At 43.5% G+C, this 14930-nt stretch overlaps 1 protein-coding gene across 16 annotated transcripts in view; it reads left to right on the top strand.

The window, feature by feature from the left end:
- The window catches only part of tanc2b (tetratricopeptide repeat, ankyrin repeat and coiled-coil containing 2b), a 173561-nt gene that overhangs the window by 128021 nt on the left and 30610 nt on the right, over window positions 1-14930 (top strand). For all 16 annotated transcript variants that reach the window (XM_037754845.1, XM_037754840.1, XM_037754847.1 and 13 more), the window contains 3 exons: window positions 2702-2885; window positions 4473-4721; window positions 11895-12026. In XM_037754845.1, coding sequence (XP_037610773.1) covers window positions 2702-2885; window positions 4473-4721; window positions 11895-12026 — 565 coding nt within the window. The remainder of the gene's footprint in view (window positions 1-2701; window positions 2886-4472; window positions 4722-11894; window positions 12027-14930) is intronic.

Here is a 14930-nt window from a genome sequence, read left to right on the forward strand (position 1 = left end):
TTACCTTTTGCTTGATCCGGCCTGTTCCCTCAGAGAGAAGTCTCACTTTGAAACCTTGTGTCGCATCCTCATTGTCGAAATCACCTCAATATTCAGCTATGACATGGAAAATATTTTAGATAACACTAAGCTACGCTTTCTGTACTCCAACACAACAATAATAAATATCTTTGTAAATGTAGAATTCATGGCTGAGGTGTGGTATTGGATTGGATGGATGTCAATGAGTTTGTACGGTCATTTATGGTCCCCAGAGGATGAATTGTAATCACCGTGGCGATCCTCTGACTTTTCATCAAGCGCCACCATCAGGTCAAAATGATTTGCAATTATTGCAGAAAATAAACTCTGTGGCAAAAAACGTTTATCATACTTACACGTTGTGTTCAGCAAGATAATCTTCACAAATGAACACTACTTTTATGTTTTTTGAAGCGCGAATGCAGTCGCCAGAAGTAAAAAGCTAACGTTAGGCTATAAACGAACTACACCACGGTTGCAGTGTAAATGCTGTGAAGGCGGACGAGTTGGCATGATGGCGTTTTGTAGTCTCATTTAGCCACTTGTTAGCAACCGCCTTTGAATTAACTATATTTGGGTTTTGGACAGTTGATCAGACAAATTAAACAAGTTGAAGATGAAGTGATTAAATTATTAATCAGGATTAGAGAGGACCTGACGATCAAACCACCGACCTTACGATTAATTGACCCTCCGATGTATCCTCTGAGCCGCAGCCTGAGCAGCCTGTCAGCAGATAATTGACAGATTAATCAATAATGAAAATAATCGTTAGTTGCAGCCCTTCTCCTGTCTGTATACGTGTGTGGGTGTGAGTATTAGCTCAGTGTGTCCCTTCAGTCTTCTCCCTGCAGATCAAACTAGACTAGTAGACTAGCTTTTTTTGCCCTGAGCTCTACTTCACCCCTCACGTTCTCTCCGTGTTCACCCCAGTGTTGACCTGAACTCATTCGCAGCAGTGTGTTTGTGTGTCTTCGGCGTCTGATACACATACTTAATCACTTGGCAACCCCTGTTTTTCTTGCGCCTCTGCACATCCGTGGATGCTGCATGCATGTATTTAGGTATGTGTGTTTGTGTGAGAGTGCATCTGTGGGTGTTCGCAGCAACAGCAGATTAGACCGAGTGTTTATTAGACGCAGTGGTTTTTTTGTCCCCTGTGGCAGCAGAAGAGGGTCACTGCAGGGTGCCAAAACAAACCAGGAAAGAATATATATTCAGTGCGTGTATGGGATTTCAGTTTCAGATTTGACTGCATTGTCATCATGGTAATGAAGAAGAAAATATGCATGAAAGTAGGTCTGTCAGTGAGGGGAAGATATGCTCTCCTTTTTCCAGATTATAATATCCATTTGAAGTAGTGTTGTCAAATATATCGAAGTATCAATACTGAATATTTGTTTCAATTTCTGCCCTCTTCTTTGCGACATCGAGTTGACAGACACACCGCTATTTATCTTTTAATAAAAATCTAAAAATGTTATGTAGGGCTGTCAAAGTTAATGTGATAATAATGTGAATTCAAATTTGTTTTAACGCCACTAATTTAACTAACGCAACTTGAGATTTTTAGGTGGTAGCGGGCTCAGTTTTTAAAGCTCCAGTGACAATACTGGCATCATATGAAACTACAAAACCTAAGGATTTGGTACCAACCATGTCATACTAGCTCATCGTGAAGGATAACGAAGAAGAATAACGCTCCAAACTTATGCTAAATTTTGACGAGGAAAAACTGGCATGCCATTTGTGTGAACCCTGTGACCACGGATGTAACAATGAAACAGGAGCAGAGGAACATATAAATATTTCAGAGGAGCAAGTCCAACCTCATGGTGGCTTCTGCAGAGGGATCTGTATGACATTAAATCTTTAGATCTCGGTTTTTCTTGCCAAATCTCAGCTAGACTTTCCTCCAACTCCGCTGTCAAAGAAATAGCATTTACCATTCTTTTTAGTACTTTAGAAATCCTTCACCTTTCCATGTCTCTCATTGGCTATTATTATAGACTGTATATAAGAAGTGGATGTAGTCACCATGACATCACCCATTGGTTTGTGGACTACAGTTTTGAAGCTTTGAGTTTGGCATTTGGCACTAACCGTATACAACCTCACATGAGCCACGGCAGTGTGCAGAATCTGGTTTTGAGTACGCCACTCCCTTTTGTTTCTAAAAAGGGGAAATTACTGTTTTCCTGCGTTTAGATGTTGCGGCTCACATCCCTGATGTATAAACTCTCCAACGTTTGTTTTTTTGCCGTGCCATACTCCTCAGCTGCAGTAAAAGCGATTGTAGGTGTTACCGGTGCTTTTTATAAACATTATTGGAGAGAATAGTTGTGTATGTAAATATACTGAGTGTGTGTATTTTTAAGCTGTGTAGCATTATATCATTTGTGAAGCTCTCTCAAACCTATATTTTAGGAAAATGCTACAAATTATTATGTATTATATGTGTTTGTATGTGTGTGGGAGAGAAAATCCTTTGAGGGACTGACTACATGAAGGCAGCAGGGGGGGGCTGAGCTTTTTAAAAACAATATTGAAGTGACATTTTCCTCTGACTATGACTCAGATATTAAAAGTTCAAACATTGTACTTTTGCTTTTTATACTAATTGAGTTATTGGAACCGAACAAAGCTTTTAAAGGTGTGTGTGTTTGTGTTTATTTGCCAGGGCCAGAACCAGAGGATCAGCCCGTGCTCCACCCTGACCAGCAGCACTGCCTCACCCCCTGCAGGCAGCCCCTGCTCCACCCTCCCCCCTGCCATGCCTGGCCAGGCCGGCAGCAGGGACTGTGCCTACGGCTCTGTCACCAGTCCCACCTCAACCCTGGAGAGCAGGGACAGCGGGATTATCGGTGAGACCTGCACACACATTCACAACGAACGAACATGTACGAATGGAAAACACAAAGTCCTTAAAGGATAAGGCCGGCATTATTCAATATTTGTTTTCTTTGCTTCAAGAAGGGATGTATGGACAGGAGGTAGAATTACAGCAACCCTTTCAATGTACTAGGGCTGGACCCAAATATTCGACTATTCAGTTATTCGTTCGTTGGGTAGGTAATTGATTTTCAGTTTTGAGGTTTGGATATTCGTCGTTGTTGTTGTTGTTGTATTAAACCTTTAGGATTACAAACATGCATAAAATGTATCAAACCTTTTGGAAAATGCTTCTTATTCAATAACAGATAACAGAATCCTTAAAAATGAATGCTTTTAATTAAACCAAAAGACTATGCGCTATGCCGTCCATCTCAGCTGAGTACGAAGAAATGTCTTCCTGAGTCATGTCATGTAGACGAGCCAAAAGCCCTCGTCGCCGTTGCTTATGTGGGAGCGAAACCCATGAGAGGCTCGGACCGAAAAGGCCGATAGCAAACGTCCGCGGGCTGCATTACGCGCAGGATTGCTAACGGGCACTGCTGGGATCAGCGGTGCTTAATGCGTGGAGGCAGCAGCCTCAGAACACCGCCGTTAAAGGGGAGAGGGCCCCCAAACGGGACTTTGAGGTACGTCTACGCTTGCGCACACAGAGGGACGAGGAGAAGTGACGTTTAGCGCGGACATGAGCGTGTTCAGACTCATCAGGACACATTTTTGTTCGAAAAAGCATGTGTGGGGGAAACCTCTGATTGTTCGCTGTTGAACACAATCGAAGCTCCGGAGCCCAAAAAAGTTATATGTGACAGCCCTACAATGTACATATGGGCATGTTAGTATATTAAGAACATACATTTTTTTAAAATCTTGAATCAATAAAGGTAGAATTCAAGAGGTAAAAAGCAGATAAAGTAAAACTAGAAAAAACAAATAAAAGCATGTCTGTTAAACACAGCATTTAAAAAAAACAAAAAACAGAAGTAGTCAACTTTACCTGCTCAGACAGGTAGCTCCAAAGTCTGGGTTTACCTGACAGTCATAACTTGTGACAGTCCGTGGGAACATGCCTCAGGTTATAGCTCGGCTCCCGTAACCCAAAATGACTCTCTCATCTCCACTGCATCTCAAAATGTGCTAATCTGAATGATTCTTACAAACTAAAAACTGTAACAAACCATCACCTGAACGGTTCGGTCAGTTTCCCGTCAAACTGTGGTGCTTTTCATACACAGTCAGAACCAGCCTGCGCTCCCACTGGAAGACAATGCAGGTGTGCATGTCATGTTGACATCAACTGTGGCACTCTTGTTTTGTTAGCGAGAAAACAGGAGAGATAAAACGCTGAAGCATTGATGTCAAAACAGGTGGCAACACTGTTTCCTTACAACAATGATGAACACCTGCAGTTTGGTGAGGAAAGCGTGACATAAACATACCGCGGTGTGATTCAGAACAACAATAAATAAAGTGTGAAAGTAGACATCTCTCACAGTGAAGCGCTTGTACCTGTATATGCAACATAACGGCACTGAAGACGACGTTGTTTTGTTGTGTTGCAGCCACACTGACCAGCTACTCGGAGAACATGGAGCGAGGAGGCAAATACGGCGAGGGCTCCCGGGGAAACCTGAAACTGTGGCAGTCTCAGAAATCAGGCATGGACTCGTTCCTGTACAGGGTGGATGAAAACATGACCGCCTCCACCTACAGCCTCAACAAAATCCCTGAGCGCAACCTGGAGAGCATGTCCTCCCACTCTGCCCACTCCATCCCTCTGTACCTCATGCCCCGCCCTAACTCTGTGGCCGGTGAGTCCCTTCCTCTTTCCCTCTCTCTCTCCTGTGAAAGGACGTAACAGTTTGTCTGAGTTTGTCATTTTGTACAAGTGGTATTTGGCGTGCAGCGTACCACTTCTGCAAAAGGTACTTTTTGTTCTGGCAAAATTGGATTGAACTGCTGCTTCTGAGTCCCTTTTGTATTTCTGACTCCTTTAGTGCTCCCTCTTCACTCCTTTCAAGCTTTCTTTCCTTGCTTGTTTCCTCCCGCGATCCTTTTTGATTTTATTTAACGTCCATTTGTGTGAATCCTGTGACCACGGAGGTAACAATGAAATAAGAGCAGAGGAATATGTTAATATTTCAGAGGAGCAAGTCCAACCTCATGGTGGCTTCTGCAGGGTGATCTGTGTGACATTAAATCTTTAGATCTTGGTTTTTCTTGCCAAATTTCAGCTAGACTTTCTTCCAACTCATCTGTCAAAAAAACAGCATATACCATTCTTTTTAGTACTATAGAAATCCTTCACCTTTCCTTTTCTCTCATTGGCTATTATCATAGACTGTATATAAGAAGTGGTTTTGGTTTTGTGCAGAAATTACACGAGAGGGTCGAGCTAAGTACAACAAAACACTAAATAAGACATTTTTATGCGACCAAAAAGGTTATAATTAACATTCATGAACTGAAAACACACTGTGAAAGGGTTAGAGTTCTAAGACGAAAACACAGACAACTCCCAGACGCCGTGGTAGCGACCTGTCAATCACAAGGTAGCACCGCCCTAAAGCATGCCCTGCTTTATGGTCTATTTGACTCTAATTGGGACCATAATTTACTAAATGAGCATCATGCTGTATTGAAGAAGACTTGAAACTAGCGATTGAGACCATAAACTCATGTTTACAATGTTTACTGAGGTAATGAATCAAGTCAGAAGTAGGGTGATTTTCTCAAAGACTTCTATACAATCAGACTTCTTTTTGCAACCAGAGGAGTCGCCCCCTGCTGGCTGTTAGAAAGAATGCAAGTTTAAGGCGGCACTTCTATATTGGCTTCACTTTTCAGAACTAGGGATGCACCGATCTGATTTTTTCAGTCCTGATAGCGATACCAGTGTTTAATTAATAAGCTGTATGCCTCACTGTGTGAAAGTGACTGGGATCATTCTTTTATGTGTCAAGAAACATCAGGCTTGACTTAAACTTTCCTAACTTTGTAAAACAAAATGTGACCAATGAATTCATAGATATAAAATTACTGAATTATTTATTATTAAAATAATAAATAATACACCAGCAACTTGGTAAAAACCCTTTTTAATGTAGCAAAAAAATGGTCAAAATTATGGAATTAATATTCCAGTGTATAATGTATATATATATATATATATATATATACAGTATATCATATTAATATTGAATTGAATCGATCGGCTCCATTGTCATCAATACCCGATCCATTTATTTAGTAGTAGTAGTCAATAGTAGTTGCTGGTGTACGATTTATTATTTTAATAATAAAGAACAATTAAATAAATTTATATCTATGAATTTATTGGTCACAAAGTTAAGAAAGCAATGCTTAAGTCAATCCTGATGTTGCCTTAGTCCTAACAGAATCATACCAGTCACTTCCACACAATGAGGCATACAGCTCATTAATTAAACACTGGTATTGGATCGGTACTCGGTATCAGCCGATACCCGAAGCCAAGGTATTGCTATCGGTATTGGGACTGGAAAAGTCAGATTGGTGCATCCCTATTCAGAACCGGAGGATGCCGCCTAGCTACTAGCAGTGATGTAACTCATTCCCATAAATATCACATAGTTTCATAAATTATTGGGATGTCAGCCAGCACTTCAGGAGGAGAAGATTGAATCTGTAAACTGCTCATATAACCAGGTATTTAGAACTAAACTTGGTACAGATCTCAAAGCTCCAGACCACATTTCTCCTGCGTATCTGGGTTAAATCAGCCTAAACTTCCCTCAATCTGAGCCTTGTCTCATAAAGAGCTCAATTGTGGTTTGATTCGTTTCACTTTTACAACATTGTTTAATTATCCAGGGAGGAAACAGCTCTTCTTCTCAAATTCCAAGGGGTCATGTTGAAATTTGGGTTAGCTGCAAATCCGCGGTGGTATTTTGTTAAACTCTCACAACCCTGTGGTGTGGATGGAAAACCACGGAGTCTGGGAAAACACAGCTTCAGCAGGAGAACGAACATACTGCGGCTGGAAGAATATCACATAGAAAAACAAGGCGTTTGTGTTGCTGTCGGAGGTCTCTCGTTGATGTGTGTTTCTTATTGTAGGCTTCCAAAACCTAACCGTATATATATCAAGAAAAATGTCAGTTTCATAACAGTGCTGAGGCCGTCCTAATGGGCCTGATTGTATTATTGTTCTCATCATGAGAGAGGCTGTTACAGACGACGAGCTCTATTATGCTCTTCTTCACCCACTCCCACTGGCAAAAAAGAAAAAAGTGTGCGTGCACGTACTGTAGACATATATTTCACTAAACACTGTAATGTGCCTGACAAGGCCCGTCGCCGCAGCCATGACCCTCTCTTTATGCTGGTCATGTTCGGCTGTTTGACACCGCTGTCTGGCAGCGCCGCGATTTAGAGATTCACCCTCGATCTCATCTCCGCCCCTCAATACCCAGACCTTCAAAGGGAGTGAGCTGGAGAGACGGCTTTAAAGGCGTGCTATAAGCTGCGGATGATGCAAAATAAATAAAAAGGGAGACAGATAAAGAGGCAGCGAGGGACACAAAAGACATGATGTTTCTGAAGGTATTTGTCAGGAACAGGAATTCTGTATTCTGAGGGAGATGGATACATGTGGAAGAGGAGTGAAAGTAGAGTTTCATAATCTCCCTCTCCCTCTCGCTCTCTCCTCCACAAAGAGTTATTAGATGATGTAGGGATGGGAGGCGAGCACAGGCTGAGGATTGGCTGGGCTCACACAGCAGTGGAACATCAAAGCCCCAGGCATTAACTGTTTCTATCCCCCAGAGTGACAGAGAGAGAGTGAGAGAGAGAGAGAGAGACTGGCTTTGATGTGTGGAGGGAGAGAGAGAGATAGGGAGCGAGAGCAGAAGGCGACCGGGGAGGAAGACGAGGAGGGAGGGGGCTCCTCTATTACCTAATGAAGGCAGTGCGTTGGTAGAGCTTAAGATGGATATGGAGGAAGGAGGAACCAAGACGGAGTATTCCTTCTCTCTGGTGCTCGTTTGAGAGCAGCAGAGCTGATCAGAATTTTAAAAAATGAGTCTTCACAGCCCTTCAGGAATTTAATTTGTTTTTTATTCAGTGAAGAATTAAAGATTAAACCTGCAGGAGGCAGAATATTTTTTGGCATCATTGGGCAAAAAATCCATAATAACCTTTCAGCATATTGTAATTCAAGTGTTCTGAGAGAAAACTAGACTTCTGCACCTCCTCATGCCTCTGATTTCAGGCTTTAAAAAAATCTAGTCTGTGACGGGAGACTTTGGCCAATCACAGGTCATTTCAGAGAGAGAGAGCGTTCCTATTGGCTGTTCATTCAACGGAGGCAGCTGTCAATCACTTGCGAACTCAAACGGTCAAACTAGGCAGCGCTGATCAAATATGAATGAATATTCTGTTACTGTAATGCCTATTTCTCTCCTCAAATGTTTTCAGGAACATCTTGTAGTGTACTGTTTTGCTGGACGAGAGATGTAGTTCACTGAGTAGTTTCACACAAAGCTAAATCATACTATGACAAACCTACGACGAAACATCATATGTTTGATTCATGGCGCAATTCAAACGGGATCAAAAAAATATTTGTCTCTTGGTGTAGACTACCGTTCATATTTCTCCAAAATAAGTTCCCATGAGGAACACCAGAAGGGGAAGGACTTCGCTTCTCTATTGACTGCTGTATTTATATGGCGAGGGGGTTGAAAGTGACGTCGCCTGGCAGTGCGGGGGTGTAGTGTCCCCCGGGTTCGTCATAGATTTTTCACATTTCCAGTTCACCTCCTCAGTGTTAGTGTGGAGGCAAACTGATATCTCACATATCTCTGCAAATGACGCCAAACAACAAGAGGGAAAGTATTTTTAAAAAGTAATTTGGGTGAACTGACCCTTTGAAAATGCCATGTTGGAGGATCTATATGCACCGGCTAATATATAATTGCCTGGGGGTGGTGGGATGCCTACTCATACAGAGACTAAAGAGGTATAAAAGACTGAGATTATTCAGGGAACTCACTCTATAGTCTCTAAATTCACTAAATTAAGATAACAGCTCACCCGTGAGATAACATTTTTCAATTTGGTGGGCGGACAAGTGTCATTGATTTCCTTTTCTGACATTTTCTCCTGATTATCCCACCTCTGCTTATATACTCGGCGTAATACCCGGAAATATTATTGTTTAAGTACCAGGACCTCCATTTATTTATCGTCTCAAGTCATCTCTTGGGGGGGATGAGAGGAGAATGGTGAGGCATTTAGAGCACCAGCAGCCACCTCATATCTGAGATGACTCGCCGGCTCCCCGGCTGATACCGTGACTGGCTCTGGACGGCAGCCCAGCTGGTCTCCGAGTGTGTACGTGTGCACGCATGCGTTCATGCTATCAGTCTCTCTTTGAAACAGGAAGTGTCTGATGTGGCTGTCATTGCCCAAAGCGACCGAGCTCTCTGCTGCACAGTTAGACTTTTTCTCACTTCCTTTATACTCTCCCTCTTCCATACTGTTTTTTCTTTCCCCCTTTATTTCTTTTCCACTATATGTGCAGTCTTCCTAGCGCATTGGCACAGGAACTGTGAATGTGATCCCCAGCAGCCTGCTGCATTGCAGATAGAGGTGATGAGCACACAGATTTGATTCCTCACATTCAAACACAGTTGAAAGAGAGAGAAAAAAATGAGCCCCTGAGTCATTCTACTTTGGTTTAGCAGCAGATTAATGCCTCCACTGTCTCCGCTTTTAGCCCAGTTGGATGACCGGCTCCCACATTCCCATCAGGGCCAAGCCTCCAGCATTCCCAGCTGCCATTTTCTCTCCATTTTGGGAAACCCATGTGGCTCATTTTTGGGTTTATGCTCTGGGTGACTCAAGCAGCCATACACATGCTCAGCACTTCACTGAGCTTAACTCCAGCGGCACAGAAACCACTCTTTAAACCAAGGACAGGACAGGATCAGTGTTGAGGTGTCGGTGAGAGGTGGCGGGCTCAGAGGCCTGCCACATGGAGGGATTACTGTGCCTTACTTTGAGGAGTGACTGGAGGGAGAGACAGAAGATATGATTGAGAAGAAGCATGCCAGTCACACCTTTCCCCCCCAACGCTTTGGATGTCAGGACCTCAGAGTATTTCAGGTATAGTCTCAGAAACAGAAGGATTCCCAGCTCTGATAAGGATAAATCCATCTTATTATAACTTAGTAGCTTTGTCAGTCATGATAACATTGTACTCACCAAGTTAATTGCTGATATCAGATGGGGCCAAATTTTTTTTTGGAGAGAAAAAATATTACCCAAAACTGTCTGTTGTTAACACCCATCACAGTTTACACACCAACTTCCTGGTTTTCCTGTGCTATGAGGGATTACGCTGCGTTCCATTTGAACTGGGAAGTCTGAATTTCTGCGTTCCCAGTCAGAAATTACAACGGGAACGCCCTCTGAAGTCAGATTTCCGACTCGGAAAGTCGGACAAACCTCACCAACCCCGACCTCAAAATCCCAGATGGCTGCTCCGCGCATCAACAGTGAAAAAAGCTGTAGTAATATACTGTTTATAGCACTTATTTGTGCCTCATTAAATCAGTCGTACACACATTAATGTCCAACTTCTATTGCTAACAATAGCTAACAATGGATAACCTGGCTGGAGCAAACCCCATTAAGTTTCCCGACTTGTTGTACTGGAATGCGGTAAACTCAGGTGTGACGTCATTCCCAGCTCTGACTTCTGATTTCTGAGGTAAATGGAACGCAGCATTATTACCGACATATCGGGTGCACTCGGTTTTATTAAAGTAGTTCAGATAATCTGGCTAAACTGTTGTCTTGTTTACAAACTGTCCGTTCGTTTCACCTCTTGTATTACACCTTGTACACCTCTTCTTGCCTCATCTGACTTTCTTGTCACGATGTTCCCAAATCTCAGAAATTACCTCCATGAGTACAATGTTTTCATAACTGATATAAACCACAGACTGTATATAAAGATGGACGACGCGTGTCCAGTTCCTCCCACTGTACAGAAGTGAAACCAAAATATCCCAGATACGGGAGCTGACGTAATTTGGAGCCAGAGTCTGGGCAGTAGTGATCGGGGCGGTGGAGACGCGGTAACAGGTCACCCTTCATTCTCTTACTCAGATAGACATTTCTCCTCTACATCTTTACAGAGCTAATAGTTTATATTAATGCTCTGACTATCGAATTTAGCACCTTTAAAGGTTCTCCGAAAATTGAATCCCAAACTACTAATTTTGTGTCTCTAATATTCTGCCTTCTATCACCATCTCCGCAGCTTTTTCCATTATCTCTGCATTAGTAGAGTTTATTCTAACCAAATTTCCTGCCAGAGCTCTTGTTGGCTCCTTTTAGAGGGACAAACTGCTCCATCCATGACGGTGTTTCCTCTTGATAGGATGACTCGGCAACTTTGTCCTCGCCTGTCAGGGAACCATCAACCTTCGTCCCTTAATCTCTCCTGGATTTTATTGTTCCTTGTCTCATCCTCTTCACTGGGGTTCAGGTGTGACGGAGAATCGAGTCCGTCGCTTGCTCACACTGGCGGCGTCTAATCTCATTTAACGTTCGCTGGTTCCGAGCGCTGGCCCTGAAGACACAGCATGGTGTGAACAATCAGCAGCCAGCGTCAGACGGCGCTCACTCCATGAATAAGACATTTGTCTGCTGAGCTAATTAATCCTGAGAGGGGCCGGATGGCATCTGCCTCCGTGCCGCGTGACAGACACCGAGAGGAGGGAGTTTTAGGACAGAGCCATGTATGGCTGGCTTGTTCTTTACTGTAGTAGGAGTTAGCAAATGTGAGTGCCTCAAGACACTGGCATGAACTAGCGCCACCTTCTTTTGTGTTTGTTTACTGTCTCTCTCCGTGTACATATACATGCTGACAATAGTATCCTTTCCCTCTCTGTCTCCCTCCCTCTATCACACACTCAAACACACAACAACAGCTACCAGTTCAGCCCACCTGGAGGACCTGGCGTACCTGGATGAGCAGAGACACACTCCATTACGCACCTCGCTGCGCATGCCTAGACAGAGCACCACCTGCGGGCCGGGTCGCTCCGGGCAGGACCTGAGAGGTGAGCACAAACACAAACCCTCCGTATCCCTCATGTCCACTGAAAGCTGATGCTGATGACACCTCAAAGTATGATTTTCAATACATTTGCTGCAAACAAAAAGCTGTAAATGCTCGCTGTGGACATAAGAACTGCAGTATGACTCAATGTGCCGACATTTGCAGGTGAAAAGCTCAAAGTCAAAGCATTCAACCGTCATTTATTTTCACTTTAAAACTGCTGTTTTGTTCCAGGTTGGGCTGTGATTAGACATTTGTTTCACATCAGACACAGTGCAGAAGCAAACAATAGGACACTATTCTGTCTCATCCATAAAAAGACAAACTCAAAGCAGCTGAGACGAAGACGAAGCTGCATGACGAGCAAGTTATTTTTAAGATTCATATGAACGTCAGCGAGGGTTGTTTTGCAATGCGTTTCAGATGCAAATGTCTGCATGTATAGCTCTACTCCCACATCCGACCGGTGATGCTGCCGAGCTGTTGGTGCTGGACACTGGAGACTGTCAGCTGTTGTCTGTTGTGTCCTTGTGTGTGTGAGACAAGAGGCCTGGGCGGGTGCACAAAGAGCATTTTGTCAGGTTGTGTCACCGCTAAGCTCAAATTTGTCTCAGTGCTTAACATTCACAGTCAGTGTGCGCTTCATTGCACCCTGCTCAAGTCTAGCACGCGGCAAGCGCCTGCGTGATCCAGCACATCTCCTCAGCCACCTCCCCAAATGGCCAAATGGCCTTATGTCACAACATTATGTGTCCCCTCGCCCTTCTTCCTCCGTCACTTAGCCAGTAATGAGCGCCGTAATGGCAGCCCTCTGCCATCCAAGCGAACACAAATATGCGTCCCCGTGTGTTTTAAACACCTGTTAAGACCCCACTTAGCTGAGAGTGCGCTCGGCTGAGCTGCGATGTGATTCCCCTGCCCCGAGGCAGCTAGCTGCAGACAAATGCAGAGTGAGAGTGTGTTGGAAAGAAAGAGAAAAGGTAGAGAGATGGAGATGGACAGAGAGAGAGAGAGAGAGAGAAGACAGGGGTAAGGAAGAGCTAGTTCATCTCAAAGCTTCACTGTTACTGCCAGAGCCACTTGTTTCAACCTTCCTCCTCTAAGGGCAGCCAAGTGTGTTTACAAGCCAGCCGACTGCGTCCTAGCATGCGTTCTGCCTCCTCGGATCAGTGTCAGAGCCTCCCTGAGTGCACCGCTCCTGCAGTTTCACCAGGAGAGACAGAGAACGAGGCGGAGGGAGACACGACTGGAGGAACAGGGTTTTTCCCTGCAGATCATATGAGGACAAATTACCACATGCCTTTATTCCTGAAATTTGAGGTAATAGACTTATAGGTAGGAAATGAAGGATTAGTTGCTTACTGGATTGGTTGTGTGTTTGCATCACAAGTTGTCAAATTCCTTAATGTTTTTGTGGCAAGGCTTTAAGAGGCAATGTCTGACACTTAAGTCTAGATCAGGGGTGCCCAACTCTTTCCCTTGGAGGGCCAAAACTGGAATTTAACGGAGGGCCACGGGCCAAAAGCAAACACCTGTTGTGTTGTATTGTAAAGATGCAAAATGGTACTAGGATCCCAAGTTCTCCTAATTGAATATTCTTGTAGCTTTTACATAGTTAACCCCTTAAAACCCACCTGATGAATACAATTGCATGACTGTTTAGGGACACCAGTATGCAGAAATACTCAAATAAACCATTTTAGAGTAGGCAAAGATATCATATTTTTGCTGAAAAAACTGAATGTGATTATCATAAAGTGGGCATGTCTGTAAAGGGGGAACTCGTGGGTACCCATAGAACCCATTTTCATTCACATATCTTGAGGTCAGAGGTCAAGGGACCCCTTTGAAAATGGCCATGCCAATATTTCCTCACCAAAGTTTAGAGTAAGTTTGGAGCGTTATTTGTGACATGGTTGGTACCAATGGATTCCTTAGGTTTTCTAGTTTCATATGATGCCAGTATCTTCACTAAAAAAAGCTTCAGTATCGTGATAACATTGTATCGTGGGGCCTCTGGTGATTCCCACCCCCAGTAGCTCGTACTACCTGTATTTATTACATAATTAGCAGCCTCATGCCACAGAAAGCACAAATATTTTAACACATTGTGCGTCACAGAAAGAGGCCCGTTGGTTGTTTTGCTGGATGCGGAGTTACAGATGAACTAGAGGAGAAGAAGAAGTGCTGGTTATGTGTTGGTCAGGTGGTAACCAGCTGACAGATGCAGCTCTCTCTCTCTCCGGTTGTTCTTCTTTTGATGCCGGGCGTCCATCGGGGGCCCGAGCTGTGTGCTGCTGTTTTGAGGAGAGTGAGTCAGACTGTAATGGACCTTCTTGTGCTCCTGCCTGCCTACCTCTAAGATTTACCACCCACCTTATCTATTCACCGCAAACTCTCTCGCCTAACTGTACACTGCACACACATTCTCTCCCTCGTTTATCTTTACTTTCTCTCTCTTTGTCTTTGTCGCTCTCTGCCCTCCCCTCCCTCCCTCGCTGTCTTTCTACCTCTGCTCGCATATATAAAACAGGCCTGATGGTTGCAGCTTTTGGCTGATACAAATATTTTCAACTGCAGAGGGTTTTTTTAGTCCCGTATATACTCGCTGACCGGGGATGCAACTTAAATAATAAGTCTTGGAAATTCAGGTTAGCGCTGTAATTGATTAGACATTTAAAGGGTAAAGCTGGTGATATTTTTATTATTGTCAACAAATCCCATGAAAATAACAAAAGCAAAAGTGAATTGATCCTGATAACTAACACTGGGTCTCATGCAGCAACATTTTCTTAAATTTCTCTTGTATTATATTGTATCATATTTTTTAATCAAATCTATAGTAATTTTCAGAATTTAAAGGTACACCGAGGGGCTGGGCGACATATGCATTGAAACAGACATA

This window comes from Sebastes umbrosus, chromosome 20 (genome assembly GCF_015220745.1).
Source record: "Sebastes umbrosus isolate fSebUmb1 chromosome 20, fSebUmb1.pri, whole genome shotgun sequence".
In the NCBI taxonomy this organism is placed as follows: domain Eukaryota; kingdom Metazoa; phylum Chordata; class Actinopteri; order Perciformes; family Sebastidae; genus Sebastes; species Sebastes umbrosus.